The 12,491-nt window shown below is 44.9% G+C and overlaps 1 protein-coding gene across 1 annotated transcript in view; it reads left to right on the forward strand.

The window, feature by feature from the left end:
• LOC147693252 (uncharacterized) overlaps positions 1-12,491 on the forward strand; it is a 37,775-nt gene that overhangs the window by 13,372 nt on the left and 11,912 nt on the right. The window contains exon 3 of the mRNA XM_086933650.1: positions 9,953-10,051. Coding sequence (XP_086789776.1) covers positions 9,953-10,051 — 99 coding nt within the window. The remainder of the gene's footprint in view (positions 1-9,952; positions 10,052-12,491) is intronic.

Raw genomic sequence — 12,491 nt, forward strand, 5'->3', positions numbered from 1 at the left:
GGACATAATCGCTTAATTTCCAGTAATTTCACATCACAGAGTAATGTGAAATTACTTTGAATATTTCAGCATAATTAAAATGCCACCCAGATGTAATTTCTATGTCTGTCTTATGTACAGTTGCTTGCTGAAAGGACCCCCTCTGCTCTATTAAAATTGTACTCCAGTTTATTGTGCTGTGTTGAAGCAGTATTTCCTGGTGTCATATTCTTACAGTAATAAAACATAAACATCTCACCAGTTTGCAAAGGTCATCTACGATCCCTTCTTCTACCAAGTCCCTAAAGACAAACAGGGAAGTAATACCGGACGGGCAGCCTAAAATAACAGATACCTCTCCGACAAACGCTCCTTGGAAGCCTATTCCTGCCAAGCCTCTAAAGAAACACCAGCAAATAATAGACCTACCACCAGAGTCGGTACCCTACGTGGTGGTATGAACCGGGGTTCCAGAATTAACAGTGGTAAAAATCGAAGGCCACCAGGAGCTTAAAAACAAAGTGATATTTTGGTTGAGGAATAACAGGCCATTACCCCCCAACCTAAACGGTGAAATTCTTCAAGTCAGAAGACTCGGGTGGGTAGGTACCAGACCAAAGGACATAAGAGGAGACGTCATCATAATAAACTTTAGAGATCGCAGAGTAATCAGACACATTGGTGATTGGTACTCTGAGAGAGGAGGGGAAGAAATCTCCACACACTAGCTTAGCTACTTCTACCCTCAATCCCTATTGGCTCATCCCCCAAGATCATGCGCCCTTTATGGGCGCTTTTCAGAAAAGCTCTGGTTTTAAGGGCTTTCAATCATTTCTCCACGCTCTCTGGGCTGGAAGGAGTCGATTGACTTTCTAACCTAGATCCAAGGGTCAATTACGTTTTAAAACAATTAGAAACCCCAGCAATCCCAAAGGCTAACTTATAGGGTGGTAATCAGCCTGAAATCTCGGGTTCTAACTTATACCCACCGATATTCTATCATGAGACAGATAATAAACCCGTCATGGCAGGAGAAATTGCATCGGGCATTATTACACGTAATAATGGCGAGGCCTTGGGATACACGGATGAGTTAACCGTGGAACAGCCTCTAGGGTCAGTGGAAACTCACCCAGGTAAAGTAGGCTCTGCCATCGTCCTTCTTTTCTGGAATATTGCCGGATTAGGCCCTAAAATAGAAAACGGTATGGGGGTAAGCTTCATACAGAAATTTAATATAATATGTCTCCGGGAGACTTGGTCAACAACCAAAAATCCATTTGGTAGGTTACAAAACTTTTTTCTCCCCCGCAACACATGTTGCCTCAGGTAGAGCAAAAGGTGGTTTGACCATATACATTTCAAACACAATAAGGGGCCTGGCCATAACCTCAGTAGCTCTGGAAACAAATGACCCGATTGGGAGCCTTCGCTTTAGTATAGATGACGCTGTTCTATTGGTAAATTTTTATAACAACTTACCGGTTGGTGAACTATTGACTGTCATGCGACAGTTGCGCTCTCAATTATCTATCTTGACTGGGGGCTCTGTTAGTGGGGCTACCATTCTATGGGGGGGGGCGATTTTAATCAACATCCCTGCCAACACAGTAACCGTAACTTGTGTGGGTTAACGGACGAGAACGAGGATCCTTTAGTGCATTTTTCCCATTCAACTATTGGAAACTGTCTAAATGATTCTCTTCTTGACCTGGATCTCAAAATTGTAAATAAAATGAATACTTCTACCCAGATGTTAGATGCAACATTTATTGGCAGGGGTAGCCATACCACTATAGACTTCATCCTGATATCCAGTACATCAGGGAACCGTGTTACAAGCTTTTCAACACTTTTCAAAGTGATCACTGGGCCCTCACCATAACACTTCACCTATTACGAGAGCACAGCACTCAAAGTATAGTTAGCGCATTGAGGCAAAACTCTTTACACTTGGACAAACTTAACGGATTCTCCTTAAAATGGGAGAAAGTTGACCTCCAAGAACTTTTGATCAGAGTGATAAAAATGGCATACTGTTCAATCCTCAAATGCTTAGATCTGTCAGTACAGAGTGAAGAATTATTAAGAAACTTTAAGACGGTCATAAAAGCAATAAATGCGGCATTACTCGTAAAGTTAAAAAACACTCAAGGGAAGAAAGCAGGATGGTTTAATCATAGATGCACAGCAGCGCATTCTAAAGTAAAAATAGCACTGCAAAACCCAAATAGGGTTCCCCAGGAAATAGCAAACTTGAGGCGAGAGTGTAATATAGCATTAAAGGACAGGAAAATTGAACTCAAGCAGGCCCTATGGGATCAACTACATAAAAGCTGTACCCATAAAAATAGCTCAGCATTTTCGTCTGTGGTAAAATCCCCATTTCTATTAGATCAAAAGGATCAACTGGCCATTGATGTGGCAATTGATGAATTGAGTTGGGTGGACCACTTCTCAAAGATCTTTGGTGGGGGCCCAGTAGACTCAACCGAAGATTCAATCGTCGCTCGACTCACTACCACGTATCCATTGGAAATAGAAATTGACATCAATGAGGTTCTACGGGCCATTAAAATCAGCAAAAAACGGTAAAGCCCCAGGACCCGACGGTGTCCCGATGGATCTATTTAAAATCGAACGAAGACCTATGGGCACCAATTCTCACAAGGGTACTCAGGGCAGCCTGTGAGGTGGGGCTACTGGACTCATGGTCCAAATCAATCATGGTCCCCATCTTATTTATATTTATTTAATTATTTAAAATATTTATAAAGCGCGACTGTCACCTGGCAGGTATCCTGGCGCTGATAGCTACTCCTGTGGTTTATTGACGGGGGAACTGAAGGAGACCGGTTATTTAATTATTTATTTTTTACGGACAGGGGAAAGAGCCAAGTTTTGATGCGTTTCCTGAATGGGAGGAGATGAGGGATATGGCGGATTTCGGCAGGTAGACTGTTCCATAGCTTGGCTGCAGCTACTCTGAACGATCTTCCTCCCGTCCTGGCCTTCTTATATCTGGGCACTCTCGCAAGGCAAGCAGTGGTGGACCTAAGTGTTCTGGTAGGGGTATACCAGGAGAATAGACGTTGGAGAGGTCTGGGTCCTGTTCCATGCAGTGCCTTGAAGACCAAACAGAGGGCCTTGAAGGCAATGCGTTGCCTCAAAGGCAGCCAATGTAATTCGGCCAGTGCGGCAGTGGCCGAGGATCTCCTGGTCCATCCCAGAGCCAGTTTGGCTGCTGCTGACTGGACTCGTTGGAGTCTGTCCAGAAGTGTCGCCGGAGATTCAAGCAGCAGGGCGTTGCAGTAGTCAAGGCGACTAAGAATAGTACACCTGACTACTAGTGCTCTGGCAGAGGATGGAAGCAGAGGCAAGACTTTGCGCAGTGAGCGCATAAGGCCGGTGCAGGTTGCGACTGTTTATGAGACCTGAGTCTCCATGCTCAATTGATGGTTGAGCATGACGCCCAGGTTGCGGACGGTGGTAACTGGTGGGGGGTTATTGGAGTTCTCCGGGGGCCAGAACTCAGCGGGCAGAGGGCGGGATATGCGACTCGCAGGGCAGTACATCACCTCAGTCTTTGAGGAGTTGAACTGAAGTGAGTTCTGGTGCAGCCAGCGTGCCGTGTCTCGTAGGCAGTCATGGAAGGCTTGTAAGGAGATGGAATCTTCGCCTTCCCACGAGAGAAGGAGCTGTGTATCGTCCGCATAGTTTACTGTGGTCATGTTATGTGACTTGATTAACGTGACCAGAGGTTTTAAGTAAACGTTAAAAAGAATCGGACTGATAGAGGAGCCCTGGGGAACACCGTGTGGGACCGGGGAATAGACCGATTGAAAAGGGGGAAGGGAGACAGCTTGTTTTCTGTCGCTGAGGTATGAGTGGAACCAGATAAGGGCCGTGCCGTCAATCCCTGCCGCTCTCAGCCGCTGGAGCAGGATTCTGTGATTAACAGTATCGAATGCGGCAGACAAGTCAAGTAGGATGAGGGCCGCGGCTTGGCCCCTGTCTGCGCGCATTCGAAGCTCCTCCATGGCCGTGAGCACCGCGGTTTCAGTGCCATGGGCTGGGCGAAACCCAAATTGGAACTCGTCCAAAAAGTGGTGCTGCTCGAGGTGGGTTGAGAGGCATTTACTGACCCAGCGTTCGAGCACCTTCACTGGGAAGGGCAAGAGTGATATGGGACGGAAGTAGGACAGACAGTCTGGATTGAGCGTGGGTTTCTTTAGCAGCGGGGTAATAAGCGCTTGCTTCCAAGAGCGGGGAACGACGCCACAGCTCAGGGATTGGTTGCATATCAACCGAAGGGTGTGAAATAGATGGTGCCCACAGGCTTTCCATATTTTCGATGGCAGCGGGTCAAGGGGGGATCCGGAAGTAATGCCCTGTGCGACTGTTTCGAATTCTACTTGAGAAATAAGAAAAGGGAGACCGTCAGGAGGTATCATGCTACCGTCTGATCTCTCTGCTGGATTCCTTGGGTAAAGTTGTGGGCAGAATCATCCTCGAACGCCTTCAGCAGTGGGCAGAGGATGGCAGGATCCTTTCAGACATCCAGTTCGGTTTCAGGGAGGGCCTAGGGACAGTTGAACAGGCACTGAACCTGACATTGATTTTAGGGAAATACGTTTGTGCAAAGGCGGGCAGTATTTACATGGTATAAGTGGATCTGTCAGCCGCCTTTGACTGTGTTTGCCACACCAAATTATGGACAATATTGTTGGACATGGGGGTAGACTTGCCTTTGGTAAATTTCCTGTGTGAACTTTACACAAATGCTTCAGCCAGGGTGAGGTTTGGTGTAAAAGGAGAGCTATCGGCGTCGTTTGGAGTGGAGAGGGGAGTGAGACGAGGATGTGTCCTGGCTTCCTTTCTCTTTAAGCTTTATACCAACGGACTGGAGCGAGCCATGTTGAATGGGAGCCAGGACCTTCCTCAAGTTAAAAATCGCTCGATCCCGGCTCTGCTCTACGCGGACGACGACGTTATACTGGCGCGAACACCTCTAGAACTCCAGAAGGCTCTAAATAGGTATTCCCAATTTATGGGTGAGCTGGACCTACATATTAATATCAAAAAAACTTTTATTATGACTGCAGGATTAGGGAAAAAAGGGCCAAAGAGTATATTCTTAAATAAGGAAAAATTGGAAGTAACAGCACAGTACCCCTATTTGGGCATTATTATCGACCAGAAACTAAATTGGCTTCCAGCCATAGAGTCAAGAAAATTCCACCTAGTAAGAACCACTATGGCCCTTGCAAATTTCTCTAAACAATTGGGCAGGAGACCGCCGGCAGAGCTCTTAACGATATATAGAGCTAAATGTCAGTCAGTAGCGCTATATGGCGCGGGAGTGTGGGGGTACGCTAACACCAATAACCTACAGGTGGCAGAAAACGCATTTCTCCGATTCCTTCTAGCGATTCCAAAAAGCACATCCACCTTTTCCTGTCACATAGAATTGGGAATCTCTTATCTAACGGACCTAGCTAAAATACAGCCTCTCCTCCTTTGGCACCGCATATGGTCGGTGGACAAAAACACACTTACCCAGCAGATTATCTTAGATTGTATGGCCATGGACTATTCAAACAAAACTGGATGGCTAGCATATATAAAAGGTTTTTTAACTGACCTAGGATTGGAAAAATATTACCTGACTCCAACCACAATCCGGTCATTATCTAGGAAGGCATTACAGGCTCTCTCACTTGCCTATCTAGAAGAAATTCGGTTAACTAAAGAAGCCTCCAAACCATCTGTCCAACACTGCATCGCTGTACAAACAACTTTTTCAATTCAGCCCTATTTAACCTATGATCTTACTACTTTTGAGAGATTTCTCTTAATAAGATTTAGGTTAAATACCTTACATCGTTTGGTTGCTTTTCCAGAAAGAAACAACTGGGATTCAGTATTATCTTTATGCCCGTGTGACGAGATCTCAACCCAGGCAACCATTCATACTTTCTTTTTTTGTAAGTATTATAGAGAGCACAGAAAGATCTGGCGGACCCCGCTACTAAAACTTGTTGGAATTAGAAGATGCCGCCCGGCTTTGCTATTTTTACAGATGTTGGGCGATGAGTGGATGGCGAAGTGCATTGTCAAGTTCTTGAAATGCATTTTCCGACACCGATTAAACCTGTAAAAAGAGGAAAAATAAATTGCCACATAGTGTCGTGGTATGATAATTAAACTAATTGTGTAAAGAAATTGAGACTTTCCCTTAGAATATTCTATGTATACATAATGATTGTTCTGAAAATTCAATTAACTGTGTAAAGAGAAAGAGACGTTTCCTTAGAATGTTTTATGTATATATAATGAATTCGTTTTAATATTGTATAAATTATAGAGAAGCACAATGGTAATTTCCCTCTTTTTAAAAAAATCAATACGTTTTTTAAGAAATTGCACTAAACGCTAGTATTTCGTTTTAAACTAGATCATGAAATGTAATTGTTTTTTATAATGTAAATGCTTTTATGGTTTTTTATCTGCCAAAAACCGAATAAAGAAATACTTGACTTGACTTGACCACAGGTTTTAAATAATTTGCATTTGTTTCATTTCATGATATATTCTAAGTGCTGATTTGACATGCATTTCTTTTACCAAACAGAGTGTAATGTTCCAACCAGAGCTGTAGAAATTAAACAGCACAATTACTGCATGGGTTACTTGCTGTTCTTCATGCCTCTTTTGACACCTGTGAGGCCAGAGTTTGCAAAGGCAGTGCCAGGGGTCTGAAAGGGTAACCCCAGAGCCGCACCCCCTGGTGAGCCCTAAATGATGTGAGGTCTGCAGATCAAAAGACAAAAACAAGGGGGTGCTTGGCCACTCCCCTCTGCAGAGGTATGAGCTAGCTGTGTTCTTTCAATGTGTATCTGTCTCTCTCTGCCCCACAGTGGGGATGTGATAGATAAACAGAGAGACATAGAGAGAGACAGAAAGACAGACAGAGATAGATAGGCAGAGAGATGGTGAGAAGGGGAAAGGAGAATGAGAGAGGGAAAATTGTGAGTTACAAAGGTGGACAAATTGGGAGAGAGAAGAGATAGTGAGAGGGCAAGTGAGATAAGAGAGCAAAAGGCAGAGAGTGAGGAAATACAGAGATGGCGAGATTAGAGGACAGATGGAGAAACACGAGAGAGAAGAGTGGAACAGTATGACAGTGAAAGGGGAAGTGTGAGAGATGCAGCGAGAGAAGGATAGAGGTGTGGGAAGGGGAGATATCGCAGATTACCAGAGAAGGAAAAATGGTGTCAAAGAGAAAAATCCAAAGAAGCAGAAGGAATCAGAAGGGAAAAGAGGAGGAGGGAGATATTCATACCAATTGAATTTCATGCATGATCCTTCACACTCACACATACCCTTTCACTTTCACACATGCCATTCACATAAACATCATCACATTAACAATACCCTTTTCCATTCACATACACCCCTTCGCATTCACACACCCCTTCACATTCACACATACCACTCTGATTCACACACACCCCTTCACATTCACACACACCACTCTGATTCCCATACACCCCTTCACATTCACAAACCACTCTGATTCACATGCACCCCTTCACATTCACACACCCCACTCTGATTCCCATACACCCCTTCACATTCACACATACCACTCTGATTCACACACACCCCTTCACATTCAAACACTCCACTCTGATTCACATACACCCCTTCACATTCACACACCCCACTCTGATTCCCATACACCCCTTCACATTCACACACCCCACTCTGATTCCCATACACCCCTTCACATTCACACATACCATTCTGATTCACATACACCCCTTCACATTCACACACACCACTCTGATTCACATACACCCCTTCACAATCACAAACCACTCTGATTCAAATGCACCCCTTCACATTCACACACCCCACTCTGATTCACATACACCCCTTCACATTCACACATACCACTCTGATTCACACACACCCCTTCACATTCAAACACTCCACTCTGATTCACATACACCCCTTCACATTCACACACCCCACTCTGATTCCCATACACCCCTTCACATTCACACACCCCACTCTGATTCCCATACACCCTTTCACATTCACACATACCATTCTGATTCACATACACCCCTTCACATTCATACACACCACTCTGATTCACATACACCCCTTCACATTCACACACACCACTCTGATTCACATGCACCCCTTCACATTCACACACCCCACTCTGATTCACATACACCCCTTCACATTCACACATACCACTCTGATTCACACACACACCTTCACATTCAAACACTCCACTCTGATTCACATGCACCCCTTCACATTCACACACACCACTCTGATTCCCATACACCCCTTCACATTCACACATACCACTCTGATTCACACACACCCCTTCACATTCACACACACCACTCTGATTTACATACACCCCTTCACATTCACAAACCACTCTGATTCACATGCACCCCTTCACATTCACACACCCCACTCTGATTCACATACACCCCTTCACATTCACACATACCACTCTGATTCACACACACCCCTTCACATTCACACACACACCACTCTGATTCACATACACCCCTTCACATTCACACACACCACTCTGATTCACACACACCCCTTCACATTCACACACACCACTCTGATTCACATGCACCCCTTCACATTCACACATACAACTCTGATTCACATACACCCCTTCACATTCACACCCCCCACTCTGATTCCCATACACCCCTTCAAATTCACACACCCCACTCTGATTCCCATACACCCCTTCACATTCACACATACCATTCTGATTCACATGCACCCCTTCATATTCACACACACCACTCTGATTCACATACACCCCTTCACATTCACACACACCACTCTGATTCACATATACCCCTTCACGTTGTCCTATACCCTTTAACATTTAGACCTACCATACACTTTCAAATGAATCCTGTTGTATTCAAACATGCCCATTCACTTTCATGCATGCCCCATCACATTCACACATACACTTTCATCACATTTACCCTTTCACACTCACACATGCCCTTCCATTTTAGCACATCATTCACATTGAATTATACCCCTTCACATTCATATAGGCCTTTCACATTCACACATAGCTTTGAATGTTCATCTATACCCCTTCACATTCTCGAAAACCCTTCACAAATACCTTTATATTCACACATGCCCGTTTACATTCACAAATACCCTTACACACTCACACATACTATTTCCATTCAAGTATACCCCTTTATATACATACATACTGTTATATCCAGGCCCGGACTGGCCATTGCGGGCACTTTGCAATCCCCCGGTGCGCCGCAAGGGTGGGGGCTGATTTTGGGCCCCTGGGGGCCGTTTTTGTTACAGGGCCGTTTTTGCAGCCTGGCTATAAAATCGGCCCGATAACAAAATCTGCCGAAAAGGGTCCCAGGCAAAGAGCTCAGTCACCCCCTCCCCCTTTTCCGGAGGGGGGGAAGGGGGGGGGGGGGGGCGGCCGAGCACTTTGCCAGGGCCGGTTTTCGTTCCCAGTCCGGCCCTGGTTATATCCTGCCTATTTAATCATATGTATCCCAGTTTACCTTTTTCCTGGATTTCCAGCGATAATCGCACAATATGTTGCCATCGCTGGTATTCCTATCGCTTTTGAGATAAGCGTCGCTGATAGCGCGTCATCTCAGCGATAGAAACCAGCGAGAGCCGGCGATAATTATCCTAGCACTAAGTGCGCTTAGCGATAATTATCGCCGGTTGTTGGTGATCTGCCCCAATGAAGGTTAAGGTTCTGAGGGAATGGCGTATCGACTCCCGCCTGCCATTACTCTTGAACATCTTCGGGCAATAAGATGCTATTTCATTACTATGGTGACAGAATGGGGCATTCACAGGTTTTTACCATGTTAATAATGTCTATTCATACTGCCGTATTTCTCTATTCTAGAAGTAGGACTGTGCGCTGAACTGTGTCCACCAGGAGGATGTCCTGCGGGCCAGACCTGCGTAAGCAATGGCTGTGGACATGAGTGCAGACCAAGCCCCAGTAAGTATTGACGCGTGATAGGAAATGGCCAACTTCAGAAGAAAAGGCTGGCAGCAAGTCTTGGGGTCCTCACATGGTGGAACCCCTCCCCCCAAGGGTTGTGAGGGTCCCACCCTGGGCTGTGATGCTGCCTTGAGCCTTTGTCTGATGCAATAAAGCTTTAATGCACCAGTATCTCCTACTAAAATGGAGGCATGTGATGAGATCAGGAGATAGATCACTGGCTAAGATGAACAAATATGATGTGTGAGTTGTATATATTTTGTTTATAGTGTGCATTAATTAATAACCAAGGTATAGCCTTATTTGTATATTTATTTTATTTGTTGTGTTTATAAAGGGCGATATTACTATTTAAGTCTGGTGATGTTTAAAGCAAACCAGACTGCATGTGCTGTTGAAGTCAAAAGCACCGACACATATAACTACATCAACACTGGCCACAAGTCCTGGGAAATATAGCAATGGGACAAGTTAGCATATTTAATTCACAATGATGTCACTAACAGGGACATCAATATATATATTATTAAACTCTCATAATAGTCCACACTTAGAACTAAACCAGTCCCTTAGAAATGAACAACAGTTTAGCATAACCATAAAGACACTTTAAAAAATCATTTTTTGTTTGCTTTACAATTCTATAAATCAGATTCTAGATATCAACTGGTGCTATACCTCAAACAAAGCTGAAAGTCACACTGGGGCATATATACAAAGGCTTATTGCTGCAGGAACGTCACTTCTTGCGACGTTCCGTTGGCCATAAACTCTTCACGTTAATAACACGGCGACGTTAAACCACTTAACATGGCTAAAACGCCGCCTTGTAAATAAAGCCGCCTTTCACGCTACAATTAGTGTGAAAGGTCCCGGCAGTGGGTGTTGCATTGAGCATTCGGTCGCAACACTCTTTGATGTTGACGATGCTTCCTATTTACAAGGGTGGTGTAAATAGGGGCAGCCCCAGGTCTAAACATGGCGAAACAAGGAGAAATTGTTTATTTCTCTTCGTTTTTGCTGTTTCCATCTTAGTCCATGAATGACGGTTCATGTGCAGGAAGGTGTCTCTTCCTGCACATGAACAACCATAAAAAAATGGCAATTTGCAACTTGTAAGTGTCCTGCACAATGCAGCACACATAGGGGTTACTAATCACCATTGGTGATTGTTTATGTGCAGGAAGGGATACCTTCCTGCACATTAACAGTTATCCCCTCAACACAGACACCTTTTCACTATGATGCAAGGGTTCCTGCGTTGGTGCTGCAGCTGAACTAAGAGCCAGCGCTAGAGGAAATACAGGACTATGCCGTATTATCGTAAATATGGCACAGCCCTGCATTTTCAGAATGGCGGAAATTGGTACGACACCTTTAAATTGTGTTTATGGCGTCGACAAGGTATTCATTAAGCGGTAGAAGGATCATTGTTAAGTCAGATAAGAGATTCACCAGCATCCCACCCACCCTGGCCTCTAGTGCACATCCAGGGGCCGCTCTCAATGGGCTGGGGTTTAAAGCGCCCTGAGGCCAGATTACACACGTACAGCGTCTCTACATCCTGCCAGGGCACAGGTGACACTTCTCAGATTCCTCTTAGCTCAAGTTGGGGGAAGGAAGGGAGTCCCCACTCTAACTATAGAGGGGGGTCTATCCAGACCCCCAAGTTCGCCCCGTCTTGTGCCTGAGGTATCACAGTCTAATGAAAGACTGACGGCACAGAAGGAAGTGTGGAGAAGGCACGTGTTAGGCAGGCAGTCCCAACCCCGCCACTGCAGAGACAAGAGTGGGTGTAGGTAATGCCTACAGCTCCCCTTCAGCCTCAACGTCATCATTTATGGCTTTAGTACCCCAAATATTTCCCAGCTCCACACACAGGCTATCACATCATTATTTCTAGGCGCGTGGTCAGTTCTTATAAACAGGGCTGCCCTGGACGATGATCTCCTATAATATTAGGGTTAGTGAAAGTGACATCACACACTCTTTGACATCAATGATATCACAGGAAGTGACATCCCACACCCATTGACAGAGGCACTGAGTGAGAGTTAGTGAGAGAAAGCAAGAGAAAGTAGTCAGACAAATGGGTAGGAAAGTAAAAGGGAGACAGAGGAAAAGACAGAGGAACAGACAGAAAAATAGAGAATTCAATAGAAACAGACAGTGGGGAGAGTGTGAGAGGGAAAGTGGGAACAGGTGTAATATGTACAACAGAGAAGCACACACATACCGTTCACTTTCACATAAATCATGTCATATTCAAACAAGCATGACCCTTCGCACTCGCACAATTACCCTTTCACATTCACACATACCATTCACATACAGGACACAGCCTTAACCAGGCAGCCTAAACTGCGCATGACTAAACAACACAGGCGGAACCACGCACGTCTAAACCACGCATATGCCTTTACCACGCATATGCCTT

Source organism: Lissotriton vulgaris, chromosome 8 (genome assembly GCF_964263255.1).
Source record: "Lissotriton vulgaris chromosome 8, aLisVul1.2, whole genome shotgun sequence".
Lineage (NCBI taxonomy): Eukaryota > Metazoa > Chordata > Amphibia > Caudata > Salamandridae > Lissotriton > Lissotriton vulgaris.